We start from the raw sequence: 14,501 nt of genomic DNA, 5'->3' as shown, positions 1-14,501 counted from the left end.
ATCTTCCTTGAAGCTCTTATTGGCTAGGGTTCCCCATTCCCAGCCAATGGGAGCTGTGGGGGGTGGTGCCTGGAGGCAAGGGCAACGTACGTGGAGCCCTCTGCCCCCCCACCCGCAGGCCACTTCTGAAAGTGGCGCGGGTCTAGTAGTTAAGGATGGGGGATGGGAAGTCAGGATCCCTGGGTTCTATTCCTGATGTGGGGAGAGGAGTGCAGTTAGGGCTGGGGGGGCTGGGAATTGGGACTCCTGGCTTCTGTCCCCAGCTCTGGGAAGGAAGTGGGGTCTAGTGGTTAGAACAGGGGGCTGAAAGTCCTGAGTTCTGTTCCCACTTCTCCCACTGAGTTTTTGTAATGCCCTTGGGCCAAGCATGTTCTCTTTGCCTTGGTGTTACTCATATTTTAGTTCTCTTTCTTTAACATGAGCCCCCTTCCTCTCTCCACTGTGCAGTCCTGCTTTCCCTCCCCTCCCCCCCCGAACCTGCCTACCCTCACATACTCACTCAGAGCTGCTGCTCACTACAGTGTAGCAAAGCTCATTGCAGAGAGGAGCACTGGCAAATGGCATATTCTGCATGTCCTCCAGCGGTGTGCGTGGCTGCGTGTCCCTGATTACATGTCTCTAAGGGGGGAGGGGGGGCATGTGTGTTTGTCCCCTTGATTCCATCTCCTGTAAGGAGGACTTGTGTGTTTTTGACTCTCTCCCAGGCAGTGTGTATCTCTGTGAGTCCATCTCCCCCATGGCGTGTGTGTGCGTGTCTCCATGAGTCCATTCCCCCATGTGGGGGGGGGGGGGTGTTCCTCACTCCTTCCTCCCCCCATGGCGTGTGTGTGTGCGTGTCTCTGTGAGTCCATTCTCCCATGGGGGAGGTGTCCCTCACTCCTTCCTCTCCCTATGGCGTGTGTGTGTGTCCCTCACTCCTTCCTCCCCCTATGGCGTGTGTGTGTGTGTCCCTCACTCCTTCCTCCCCCATGGGGGGTGTGTGTGTGTCCCTCACTCCTTCCTCCCCCTATGGCGTGTGTGTGTGTGTCCCTCACTCCTTCCTCCCCCATGGGGGGTGTGTGTGTGTCCCTCACTCCTTCCTCCCCCTATGGCATGTGTGTGTGTGTGTCCCTCACTCCTTCCTCCCCCATGGGAGGTGTGTGTGTGTCCCTCACTCCTTCCTCCCCCTATGGTGTGTGTGTTTGTGTCTCCGTAAGTCCATTCCCCCATGTGGGGGGTGTCCCTCACTCCTTCCTCCCCCTATGGCGTGTGTGTGTGTGTGTCCGTCCCTCATTCCTTTCTTCGTCATGGGGGGTGTGTGTGTGTCCCTCCCTCACTCCTTCCTCCCCTCATGGGTTGTGTGTGTGTGTGTGTGTGTGTGTGTGTGTGTGTCTCCGTGAGTCCATTCCCCATGGGGGGTGGGTGTGTGTCCCTCACTCCTTCCTCCCCCCATGGTGTGTGAGTGTGTGTGTGTATGTCTCCTTGAGTCCATTTCCCCCATGGGGGGTGAGTGTGTCTCCCCACACTGCTAGCGGGCTGTGTCCCTCCTCCAGCCCTATCCCCCTAAGATGCTATTTTCCCCCCAACTCTCCACCGTCTCCCATTCCTATGGGTGTTTATGCTCAGGGTCCCTCTGGCTTCCCTTCCAGGAACACAATTTCATCAAGCGTTACGAGACACTGGAAGTGGACGTGGCGTCTTGGTTCAAAGACGTCATGGCCAAGACAGAGTCGCCCCGCACGAGCAGCATCCTCAGCCAGCACCACCTGCCTTTCTTCACCAGGTAGCCACACGGCCAAAATGACGAGCCAGGGAGGGGGCCATGCCAGCAAGAGCTTACGGCCGGTCACCGCCACAGGGTGGGGATGGGGAGGAGACCCATGGCAGCTGCACCCCCCCCCCCCCCCCAACACCTTTGCAAAACAACTCTTCTGAGGCTTGGTTGAACCGTTCATTTCACCTGCCCTCCTCGCTCTCTCCTCCAGTGTCGTCAGGGGAAGTGGGAGGTTGGTTGTTTTCTCTGGAGTGTGGGTTTATTGCTTCCCTTCTGCTAGAGTCGTTGTGTCTCGGGCACCAGCGAGCCGAAGAAGACAAGTCCCTCTCTATCTCTGTCCCATGTCCCCGGGATGGGAAGACTCTTTCCAACTTGGCTCTGCATCTCCAGCTGGGTGAGAGAAGGCCCTTTCCAGCCTGGCCCTGCATGTCCAGCTGCTTGAGAGCCTGAAGCCTGCAGCACTGCCAGATGAGAGGCCTGTTCCAGTCCTGGCCCTGCATCTCCAGCTGGATGAGAGATGCTCCCTTCCGGACGGGTCCTATGTCTCGAGCCAGACAAGAGGCCTGTTCCAGTCCCGGCCCTGCATACTTGGCTGGACAAGAGAAGCCTATTTCCAGCCCTGGCTTGCGTCTCCAGCTGGAGAAGAGAGGACTCTTCCCAACCCTGTCCCGCAACCTCCTTCAGACAAGCAGGCTCTGCTGGGAACCTCATACTTCCCTTGGCCCTGAGAGGCGGCGCGTCACCTGTTTATGCCTCTCTCTTCACCCCTCCTGCCCCCCGAGAAACTTGGGGAATGGGGAAGGGAGGCTGGGACCTTCGCTCATGCACTGTGAACAAAGACACACACATTTTTTTTTACTACTTATTTATTAAGTTTGGACTCTGCAGGGCTGCAGGCTCCCTGCCATGCCCGTCCGCCAGCCATCTGCGTTGTTGTTTTATGTCTCTTACTTTTCTCTCATGTTTTGGGATTGTATCAGGGGAGGGGGGTGGTGGAGGAGGGGGCACCTGGGGTGTGCGGCTTCAGACTTCACCTAGGAGCTCAGCCCTTGCTCTCTTTTCAGTTAATTTTATTTTTCCTTGGGGGCGGGGCAAGGGTGGGGCAGGGGATGATTCTCGCCGGAAGCAGCTCAGCTGAAGTGATTTATGCTGATGATTTTTTTTTTTAATTCTGTTTTTGATCTCAGGGTTTTTCCTGTTTCCTTTATTTTATTTTATTTTTTCCCCTTGGAGTGCGAACAGAAGTTTTTTGTTTTTCTTCTGTCCGTGGCGTTGTATTTACCAAAGTGATCGCTGGGCTGCTAAGCATTGGGAGAACATGGTTGCATATTATTTTTCTTTTGCTATTTAAAAGGAGGGCGTGAAAGTGAAAAAAAAGAAGTTAATTCTAGGGGGCAGAAACAAGTATTTGCAGCCTGCAATCTCCTCCAACCGCGGCAGCTGCGGAGTTGTAAAAATCAAAGACACTAATGAAACTTGAAGTTGTTCTTTTCCCACCTCCTCCTTCCTTTCAGTCTTGTCAGAGCCCTGGGTTTATTCAGGCTTGTCTTCAGCTGGTGTGAAGGGCGTCGTGGTCACCAGTGACGTGGTATTGGTTCAGCGCAGCTGCTGTAAGCTCCCGTCTGGCTTTGCCAGAGCGAGGCAGGTGTACGCCAGCAGATGTGAATCAGTGCAGCCATGACGTCAGCGGAGCTACACTGCTTGACATCGGCTGGAGGAGTCAGCCTGGCTTCACCAGTCTCCTTGCTGAGGATTTGGCTGATAATTGGTAGCATGTCACCTCTTTGGAACGCGACTGGAGTGTGTACGGGAGCGACGGGAGGGTGGTCCAAGTCAGAGCTTTTTTGGGGGGGTTGTTGATTGTTTGATTTTTCACATTCATTCTGATTCGCTGGGGACAGCAGGTGCCCTCAGCAGCTTTGGGAAGCAGGAGGTGGGGAGCGTAATCCTGAAAGCCTGTGGGATGAGGTCCAGTCTCCAACTTCCCTTGACTCAGCCTCCAAACGAGACCGTGCAGGTCACGGGGGCTGCGGTTGACATTCAGCCTATTTTTAGCAGAGATCTGGTTTTTTTGCCTCCAGAAGGACTTGTGTTTGCTTCCTGTCCCAGCCGGAGGGGAACGTGGCATGGGCTCCTCTCCAGCGGGTTTGGGTTAGGCTCACCATTTCATAGCTCCGAGCAGGATTGGACTCTGCACTGCCCTTGCTGCTGGCTGGGGCAGCTGTTTGTCACTCTGACCATGCCCCAGGTGCTCAGACCCTACCACGATGGGCAAGTTGCTTTACAAATCCCAACCAAAAAACAGTGACACGGCAAAGGTTAGGTGCTGAGCAGATTTGGGCTGCAAGGTTTCGTTGAGATCCTGAGTCCAGCAGCAGCCGAGAACCATATTGCACTGTTGGCTCCATTCCTCCAGTCCAGCAGTAGACAGAAACCTTCTAGTAAGGGGGCTCACAGGCTGCAGGGTGGCAGCACCCATCTTGCCAGGCCAGGTGTTTTCTGTCCAGCACACTGAAACCACTCAGTGCCCATAGTTCTCAGAAAGGGAGCTGAAGCCTGGGTAGGTGGAAACATGGACACAGCTGTCTGGCAGTGCCTTGCACAATGCTCTGTTCTGCCCTGGATTGGGCAGACCTGGGATAGCAGTTAAGCATCTGGGTAAAGGAAAGTGTGTATATTGGGTGGGTATGGGATTGCTGGTCCGGGGCAGGAGGTGGGGCACAGAGACCAGCAAAGTGCCTGCTTTACCTCGGGCAACAGCAACACAGCATTCTGCTGTCCCCGCAAGGTCAGCAGGATAGGGAGCTAGGAAGGATCTTCAAACCGAAATGCAAGTTCTGGCACAATACACCCCAGAGCCCCTCTTTCCCCACAAACAGGAGCTGGATGGGGGAGACAGCCCCATACTAACGTGGCAGCAAGGAAACCCGTCAGACTGTTGAGATGGGAGGAAGAGGAGCCTCTCTGCCTTATGGAGTGGGGTCATGTCTCCTTTTCAGGTCTCCAGGGAGAGTTTACAGCTGTTTGAATCATCAGTGGTGGATGGCTGTTAATAAAACAGAGGAGGAGCAGAGAGCAGCTGGCACAGGGAATGAGGGGAGCCCTCATTCCGGCACACAAAGCAAAATCAGAAAGGCTGTCAAAGAAGCTGTAAATGCAGTGCAGGATACCATGTGTGGCGATTTCTGGGTGGCTTTCTAGATGCTCTGAAGATTAGCCCTGGCCCAAGCCCTCGTTTGCCACCACCTCCTATCTCTTCACAAAGGGCTTGGCAAAGGCTTCCCGCGGAACCCATTAGCCACAGCCATTCCACTGGTCTGAGGAGCTGGAGCCTCTGGCATAGCATTGCAGAAAAGCATGGCACTGCCAAGCCAGCTCTACTCCATCCTTGCAAAGAAAATAGCCTTTGTGAGGCATTAAGGAGTTGTTGGTGTTGAATCTGGTCCTGACAGTCTATTTTCCCTCGCCTCTCTCCTGCTAAGAGTCACCATTGCCACCAGTCATTGCAGAGGACCTTTGCAAGAGCATCCAGCAGCTAGATCAGTACAGTTTAACTCATCCTCACAATGCGGCTGGCATGGAATTTCCTAGCTGCAGATGGAAATTATGGGACCAGCTGTATCCTCAGGAATCTAAGTCCTGAGAGCTATAAATTTTAGCTTGTTCTGTTTCTAAATGTGGAAAAGGCCCTCAGTCTAAACCATGAGAATTTTGTTCCAGTGTGGATGCAGAATAGACTCAACAGGATCCCAACTCTACTGCCCTGTGCTAGGCCCAGGGGGAAAGGAGAGAGGCCTCTGGTGGCACTTTCAGAAGCTGTTGCAGATTGGTGTAGTGGTGCGTTACAAGATGTAAAGGGAACTAGTTCTCTAGCCGCAAGGACTTGCAGTCTACGGAAGACAAGACAGATGGGGATGAGACATGGGCTGACAGCGAAAGAGGGGCATGGAGAGAGCATTGTCGAGGGAAAAGGAGAGAGAGAGAGAATTTCTGGCACAGAAGGTCAGAGGGGTTTGTTGCTGTAAATAGGATGGTGTGGGGAGGCTGTTGGGGAACTTGGAAGCAAAGTATGTTGGGGATGGCGGTGAGTTTTAGGGGTGCTTTGGTTTGGAGGCGGAACAGGTAGCTCTGAATCTCAGTCTCAGCTTAGTGAGGAAATTTCAAAAGTTGAAGCGCAAACTAGGTCAGAGAGGATTGTGCAAAAGGGAGATTAAACCTGGGAAGGGAGCATAGTCTTGTAGGGGAACCCAGCAGGTCCGCAGTAGGAAGCTATGGAATGTAAAGCCATGTTTTACCCTCCACGGGTTGGGAGGCACTTGTGCCTTGCTCTCGCTCTTGGCTCAGTGTCAGTCAGTGACAATCGAACCACTTTTTTACCTCGGCAGTTGATGTTTAAAGTCGTGGGTTTGAGTGAGAGAAGAGAGCGTTAAGTACGAAACTCAATATAGCAATTTGGCCAGTGGCAGTCACTCCCTGGCATTAGCATGTTGCAGGGACTCCCAGGAAGGTTATTGGTACACACTGGGTGTGCCTGCCTCTGGAGCTACCTTTCCATATGATGCACATTAACATCTTCCATGCCATTTGCCACATGCACCCAAGAGCCATAGGGTATGGCTACACTTGCAGCCCTACAGCGCTGCCGTAGGAGTGCTCCCGTGGCAGCACTTTGAAGTGTGAGTGTGGTCGCAGCGCCAGCGCTGGGAGAGAGCTCTTCTAGCACTGCAGGAACTCCACCTCCCCGTGGGGATTAGCTTGCAGCGCTGGGAGCCGCGCTCCCAGCGCCAGGGCACTGTTTACACTGGTGCTTTGCAGCGCTGTAACTTGCTGCGTTCAGGGGTGTGTTTTTCACACCCTTGAGCAAGAAAGTTGCAGCGCTGTAAAGCGCCAGTGTAGCCAAGGCCACTCTGCAAAGGGGATGCATTTGTTTTTGATGTCAGGAAAAAGCTGTTGAGGGTGCTGCCAAGTGGGAGAGCATTAAAAGGAGAGATGAGGATTGTCGTGGACCAGACAGGACATGTTGACTGGAGGTCCATCTATGGTGGAACTGGAGTGGGCCTGGATGGGCCTTTGTAGCAGAAAAGGTGGAGTTTTACAATGCAAATATCCTCTGGAGAAGCCAGCAGGTTATCCACACACGATGACCATTGAAGGGAAGGTGTAAAAAGCTCAGTCTCAGTAACTTAACGAAAAGAAGGTTAAAAGATGACTGACCATGGTCTATAAGTACCATCTCATGGAGCAGATTTCTCAGAACAGAGGGCTCTTTAATGTAGCAGGCAAAGGTAGAATGAGATAGAATGGCTGGGAGCTGAAGAATTCCAAGTGGAAATCAAGGCCCAGCTTCTTAACAGGGATGGGGATTAACCAGTAGAACAGCTTGCCAAGGGCTGAGATAAATGCTCCATCACTTGGAGTCTCTAATTGCAGGCTGATGTCCATCTAAAAGAACACTCAAGCCCAACCACAAGTTAGTGGACTGGATGCAGGAATCCCTGGGTGAGGCTCTGCCGGATGGTCTGATGATCTGATGGTCCCATCTTGCCCTATAGTCTATGAATAGCCAAAAGGGAAGTAGATTGCAAATGGGCGAGGATAGGGAGGCCCAGCACGCAGCCTTCCACTGGTTCAGTGGGGATTTGCTGCAGCTTGGCAAGGCACGTTGGGCTGGGTGGAGAGCAGAGGTGAGAATCAGAGGTTCGGGTTAGAACGCTGAGTGAAATGCAATCTGTACAGAGCAGAGCAGCGGGGATGGAATGTGTCTTTGGATGGTAGGATAAAGTGGAGATGGTGAGCAGAAGTAGAGAAGGGATTAGCAGAGAAGTGGAGAAGTAATTGCAGTTGACTCTTGGGGAAATGGTTTAAAATGCATTAGCAGGAAGCTGCCACAGAATAGTGTTAGTGGCAGGAATCTGGCTGTTCTTTGGCACATTCAACTAGCGATACCCTCTAGCCTGGCTGATCGTCTCCAGATCCAGCATTTAGGAATTCTGTGCCTGTGTATCTAATGAAGCATCTAGGCAGATGCTATGGCAGAGAGCTTTTTGGCGGGATCTGAGCAGTACCATGAACAGCAGAGCAGCAAACACTGTCGGTGCTGCAAAATCATCCCTCAGGGAACCTCAAGAGGCTGTAAACCCTTCACCAAGCAAGTTTCGAATTTGACAACTACCCAGAGAACAGCCACCTGATCTGACAAGGCAGAGGTTTTCATGTTGGTTTCTTGTTGCTGTTCAAACCCCTCTTGCTCTGTTTGATTAACAGCCACAGCAGTGGGTGGGCTCCACACGAGAGATGCTGATGGTCTATATTCATTTACCAGGCAGCCCAAGAAGTCTTCAGCAGAATGACATTAGGTGTGCAAGAATTTGTTTGTATGTGAATTTCAGCCGACAGAGAGCCAGAGTCCACCACTTTCGACCCCTAATGTTCAAAAAACATGGATCAGGCCCTTCAAAATCATGAGATTAGTTTAAAAATCAAATGATCATTTTGCATTTCTTTCCATTTACCTTCTGGCTTTTGAGCCTTTGGGGGGGGGGGGCGTGTCTCACTTTCAAGCTTTTCTAGGGCTAAAAATGCCTCAAAAAGTGGAGATTCTCATGTAATCACAGGACTCCAGGAGCTGGGGGCTTTAAGATATCAAATATTGCAATAAAAATATGGGACTTGACAACACTGACCTGATTCTCAGCTGCTGTAAATCAGCATCACTCTATTGACTTCACTGAAGCGATGCTGATTTACACCAGTGAGGGATCTGGCCTCATTGACTCTAATGGAATGATGGCCATTTACCCCAGCTGGAGATTTTCCTCATTGACTGCAGTGGAGCGACACCAGTCGGGATCTGGCGGAATCTGTCTTTGATTTTTAACTACTAAGAGTCAGATTTTTTTCATGTGCTCAGTTCCCCAAAACCAGGGCCAAGTCTTCATCAGAACACCTGTGTAGGCACTTACCTGACATGACCACTTGTTCCATGGATGCTGTTGGGTGCTGAGACCTTTTGAAAATCCAGATGTTTCATTTCAGTGCTGACATGACAGCTGAGCTCTTTAAGGCCTTTAGGGCAGGTCTTTTGAAAGGAGCCCCTTGGCTCTCAGGTTCGGGGCCCTGTTTTGCTAGATACTGCACAGACACATAGTGAGAAATGGTCCCTGCCCTGAAGACCTTACAGTCTAAATAGCCAAAAGGTGGGTGGGGGAACTGAGGGCCAAGGACATCAAGCAGGTCAGTGAGAGAGCCAGGAGTAGAACCCAGACCTCTTGAACCCCACTCCAGTGCCCCAATTAGAATCTGATCCTTCCAGCTCTACCCTTGGGGCTGACCCTGCCTCACTGATATCTGTGATTTCAATGGGGCTGTTCATATGGGCCTCTCTGCCGCATAGCAGTTCAATGCATGCTTGGATCTGGCTAGTTTTGGGCGCTGTGGGGCTCTGCTGAACTGGTGTCTTGAGTGAGGGTTGCTAGATCAAAGCAGTTATTGGCTAAGTGCTGAGACTGGATTGGATCCAGGATTTTTGAAAGGCATCACAGTTTTGTACTGGCAGGGGTTTGCGAAAGTACTGGCTTCCAATGAGGGGTTGTAACCTCAGAGTTCGCAAAATTGTTTCCAGTTGTCTTAGAATCTCTGACCAGTAGGGGGTGCAGTCCCACCCCCTTTCACTTCAGCTGAGATCAGGCTCTGCCTCTTAAGGGGAAACAGCCCCACTTTTCACTCAATGTTTCTGACATTCCCACAGTGATATAACCTAGATTGAACACAGACCCCATGGGTAGGGATGGGGTGAACGGCAAAGACTTTTTCAATAGTTTAAATGTTGGGATGTTTTTTCGAGGAGAAGAGTAATTGCCAGGATGGTTGTGGGGGGAAGAGAGAGGGTAGAAAAATGCAGTTTTATTGCATTTTTTTTAAATTATTTTTTTATGTTTTAAGTTAGAACAAATCTCTGTTAATATTATTTTAATCTGGGTGGTTAAGTGTTTTTTAATTGCAGACCTGACATCTGCTCTTATTATTTTATTATATTTTTTCTGTGTGCGTGTGGGGGATGTGTGTGTGTGTGAGCAGGTGTGTGCATGCATTCAACTGGGGATTTTAAAGAAAACAAAAAAGAAACAAAAAAATTCATGCCAAAGGTAGGGCAGAGAATAGCTGGATAGACAATTATATTCTAGACATTAGCATTTCACTATATTATCTATATATGATATATTATTATTAATTATTATTATAAATTCGCATGTTAAAAACTAATAGGCGTAACTTCTGTCTTATATGGAAAGAGACTTTAGCTTATGATCGCTTGTACATCGGTCACTCATCTGTCTTGATCCTTGGAGAGCTGACTTGAATCTAATAAGCTTTAGTAGTTTCACCAAGGTGGGGCTACTGGCTTTGTATCTTTTAGTAGCCACCAAAAAAAATGGAAAAGAAAAAACCTTGGGTGCAATTTTCAAAAGCACCTAAATAACCCAGGAGCCTAAGTGTTATTTTCAAAAGTGATTTCAGCACTTAGAGGCCTCATCATCATTGAAGGTCAATGGGTTCTTAAGGCGCTTTTGAAAGTTGAACCCATTATCTTTTCAAAAGGTGTCATTTGGCCAAAGTTGAGCAGAGATGTCTGGAAGCAGAGTGACTGGCAGTCCTAGATCATGCAGTCCTAGATCACAACAGCAAAAATCATTTCAGGGTATGGGGGGCACCACCAATCCGTGTCTTTAAGTTTCTTGCAAAGCTGGCTGATTCTTGCATCGAAATCCACCTTTTAACATTAACGTTACAGCTGTACCAGGATTCTCACTGGCTGGCTGTTTAGCTTTAAGTTTGCTCAAACATCCCTTTGCCCTTTCCTCCTCACTCTCAGTAATTGCAGGAAATCAAAACCTTACAGATTATTTATTGGCTGTCAGAAACTTTTTGCGTGTTTTATGTCTCCTTTAAATGTATTTTTTTTTTAAATTTTCCCCCTTTACTTTTTGTGGGCTAAATTGATATTTATCTCTCTCTCTCTAGAGAGCGAGAGAAATATCAATATACCCAGATATATATGCTCAGCTATATATTTTGCTTAGAGCTGGTATGTGGTGTGAGGAATAGGTCAATGGAATTTTACTGGGGGGAACTGAGCATCCAAAAACTCTGGAGAGAGATTTCCTCTCTCATGTGATTTGGCAGCTCTACAGATAAAGTCAGATGGCTTCTTTTTGTTCTCTCACTGTGCAGTGACATTTTAAAGAAATGATTATCATAGCTGGGAGCCAAAAATCTTTGCCCCTTAAAAGATTTTCCTAGGGTGCCATGAATGGATGTGGGGGCGCTTGAATGGAACATGGGATCTGCTTCCCGCCTTGGAAACACTCTGAGCGGCTTACAGGCTGACGGCTCAGAAGAAGGGGGAGGGCAGGTATCGGGGAGCCAGCCTCCCACTGAGCGGGATGGGCGCTAGGTCTGGCCTGCGGTGAATGAGGGCAGGGAAACAGTGGTAGCAGGTCTAGAGGACAGTAGGGATTAGCACGGAGTGGGAGGAGCAAGAGTGAGGAAGTAGGAGTAGCTGAGGGGGGGTTGGGCGTGGCCAGGATGTGTGGGAGGGGCCAGAGGAGGAGCAAACAGTGCAATCGACGAGCAGCGTATCTAGACAGGGAAAACTACATCCCCAAGCTGGGATTGTAATGAAAGCTGAGAGCCAGGATCCAGCATTTAGACCATGGGAGGGAAGGCTGGGCATTCTGATGGGTTTCCCCCTTCTTTACTTGAGGCTCCCACTTCCATTCTCTGGCAAACCCAGCATATGTTCAGGGCTTTTTCGGTAGTGTATAAATAATGCTGGTTTTTTTACGCTGTGATTTAATTTTACATTGGTGTTGAAAAAAAGCCATTAAAATAGGGGTTGGGTGGGGTTTTTGGTTTTGTTTTGTTTCATTTTGTAGCATCTAAATGTGTTAGCAGTGCCAAAGCATTTAAAGATCTTAATGGGCGGGGCAAAGAAAGGGGCACCGTGGCATTTTCAGGGCATCGCCTGGTTTATTAAAACTGCCTTGGATTTTGTCCAGTGTAAATTTCTCCACCCTCTTTCCCTCCACCCCCTTGACAGGGTAGGAAGAGTTAAATTGCGCCACCTGTTGGCCAAGTAGAGGAATGTTCTCAGGTGAGAAGCTGATCTCTGCTCACAGTGCTGGCTTAAGGCCTCAGAATCACAAAAGTCACACTTGACCCCTATGTGAACTGGGAGTCAGGACTCCCGGGTTCTGTCCCCAGCTCTGGGAGGAGAGTGGAGTCTAGTGGTTAGAGCAAGGGAGCACTAGGAGTCGAGACTTCTGGGTTCTGTTTTGAGCTTTGGGAGGAGAATGGGTCTAATGGTTAGAGCAGGGGGTGTTGGGAGTCATGACTCTTGGCTTCTATCCCCAGGTCTAGGCTCTAGTGATTGCAGTAGGGAGGATTAGGAGTCAGGACTCCTGGGTTCTGTTCCCAGCTCTGGGAGGAAAATAGCATAGAGCAGGACGACTGGGAGTCAGGACTCCTGGGTGCCTAGGCCTTGTGACGAGATCAGTTTCGCTTTGTGTGCGTGTGGTTGTTATGATGGTTTGCGATTTATGTGATGCTGAATTCTTTCCTAAATCCCAGGATCTTGAAGGAGGCAAACTCTCAGCCTGCAGCATTGGGTCGTGCAACATTCATTCTCCTTTTTGCAAATGTTAAGTGTGCTTCGTGACTTTCAAAAGGGCAAATCTGCATCCAAGGGGTGGTGGAAGGGTGGAATCTCCTGCAGAGATATTGTTAAAAAGGCATCTTTTGCTAAACTTTCCTGTGGAAGGCTGCATCTTCCCTAGCAAACAAGGTGTCTTAATGCATGTTGAATAAGATCCCAGCAGCTTATAGTTTTCGCAAGTGTTGGCAGATTGAGGGGGTTGCCTCAACCTTCTTGTTTGTGTGAAAACTACGCAGTGCTTTGCCTTCCCTAGGATCTTACATACCATGGAGTAAGAACACACCTAGTTTCTTAGTCAAGACACTGGCCACTGTCAGAAGACAGGGTACTGGGCTAGATGGACCATTGATCTGACCCAGCATGGCCATTTTTACGTTATTAACTGACGGAGCTCATTGGGATAATAGACCTGTGGAGCACCAGTCCCCAGCTTGGAAGGAGCGCGCTCTCCTTTCCGAATCCAGGAATCATGTTGACATTTTCACGAATTTTGTCTGTTATTCCTGAGCATGAGTGTCTTACCTGGCTCTCCCAAGGTGTCTACTGTAACTTTACTGGTTCTTAGTCCCCTTTTCTCCCTCAGTTGTAGTCCAGATGACATGTCAAGGTGCTTGTCCTTCTGCTACCAGCCAAGTTGGTCTGGTTAATCTCAATGGGTTTCTTGGATTTAAAATAAAAAAAAAGAAAAGAGAACAAAAAACCCACAAAATATTTTAAAAGGAAATTGTTGCTTATTTTAATAGTTTTTTTTACTCTGTTGTTTGTAGAAACCCTCTTAGAAGCTTGAAAATAAAAAAATTCTTTCCCTAAATGGTTGTCTCTTTCCACTCAGCAAATGTCTCCATTTTGAAACCTTCTGTTTCTACAACCTCTTTTTTCCCAAAGTGATTGAATCCATAGGGATCTCCTTGCCTAGCAGTGAAATGCAACCACGTCTGGGTGAGATGCGCTTGCTATTTTAATGGCACACGGCAATGCTCCACAATGGGCAGCCCTGAAATGCAGCCCCCTCTCATCTGAGATACAGCAGCTGTTTAATGGCACACAGGAATCACTCCTGCAGCGCTGAAATGCAGCCGCCTCGGAGTGGGATGCTGCAGCTGTTTAACAGTTGCATAGCAACCATACGCAAGTCAAAAGGTGAAAAATCATGGCTTGATTTGAAAATGGAAGGGGGTGGGGATTAGGGTGACAGAAGGTAATTTCCTCATGTTGGAATTAACCCAGACATTGGGATTAACTAATCTTGAGTAGGATAGCGCCAGGAGCTCCTTACTGACCCTAAGCAAGGACCTTGGTTTTATGTTTCATTGGAAAGACTGAAGCCTATTTACCAGGGAATTGATAACGTTCTTCCTCTGGGTTTAAAAATAAAACTCTCTCTGGAGAGGTGAGTGGAATTAAAGGTCAGAGCTGATAAAGTGCTAAAACGGAAACCCATTGTTACACAACGTCTGGGGCAGCTACATAGATTTTTGCTACATTTCCAGACATTGTTCCCTTGCCAAGGACCCACGCTGTCTGTTAAAATGACAGCTCTGTTCATGGAACAAAAGAATGTTGTTACCTGTGAGGATGGGGCTTCCAACTGATTTGTTTAAAAAATAACTACATGCTAATTAACACAGAAATTGGTGCAAAAATAATCATTTACAGTGTACCTTTCCAGTGACGTTTTTGTTTGATTGGTTGGGGGTTTTGGTTTGTGCGGGTGTCTGTGATCAGAGGGATTTAAATGTACAATTTTTACCCTTCTCATGCCTCTTCCTAAAGGGCTGGAGGAGCCAGTTGTTAGGGCATGGGATTGAGAACCAGGACTCCTGGGTTCTACTCCAGGGTCTGCATCACTGTGCCACTGTAGGTAAGTCACTTCACTGCTCTGTGCTCAGTTTCAGTTGTACCAACCTCAAAAGTTCAAAAACCATGAGTCAGGCCCTGAAAAATCAGGTAATTGGTTTAAAAATCAAGCGGTGTTGATTGTATTTAATAATAAATTTTTGACGGGGGTGATTTGCCTTCTGGGGTTTGAGCCAG

At 49.1% G+C, this 14,501-nt stretch overlaps 1 protein-coding gene across 6 annotated transcripts in view; it reads left to right on the top strand.

Annotated features, from left to right (window-relative positions):
* MAP2K7 (mitogen-activated protein kinase kinase 7) overlaps window positions 1–14,501 on the top strand; it is a 63,116-nt gene that overhangs the window by 48,337 nt on the left and 278 nt on the right. For 4 of the 6 annotated variants that reach the window (XM_075061193.1, XM_075061191.1, XM_075061194.1 and 1 more), the window contains 3 exons: window positions 1,629–1,762; window positions 2,034–2,147; window positions 2,199–3,249. In XM_075061193.1, coding sequence (XP_074917294.1) covers window positions 1,629–1,762; window positions 2,034–2,147; window positions 2,199–2,481 — 531 coding nt within the window. In that variant the 3' untranslated portion in view covers window positions 2,482–3,249. Of the gene's footprint in view, window positions 1–1,628; window positions 2,148–2,198; window positions 3,250–14,240; window positions 14,329–14,501 lie in introns of those variants that run through there. The other 2 variants (XR_012654912.1, XM_075061195.1) reach the window with 2 other exon arrangements.

The sequence above is a fragment of the Chelonoidis abingdonii genome, chromosome 26 (assembly GCF_003597395.2).
Source record: "Chelonoidis abingdonii isolate Lonesome George chromosome 26, CheloAbing_2.0, whole genome shotgun sequence".
Classification (NCBI taxonomy): Eukaryota; Metazoa; Chordata; order Testudines; family Testudinidae; genus Chelonoidis; species Chelonoidis abingdonii.
This window is presented reverse-complemented; position numbering and strand designations above follow the sequence as displayed.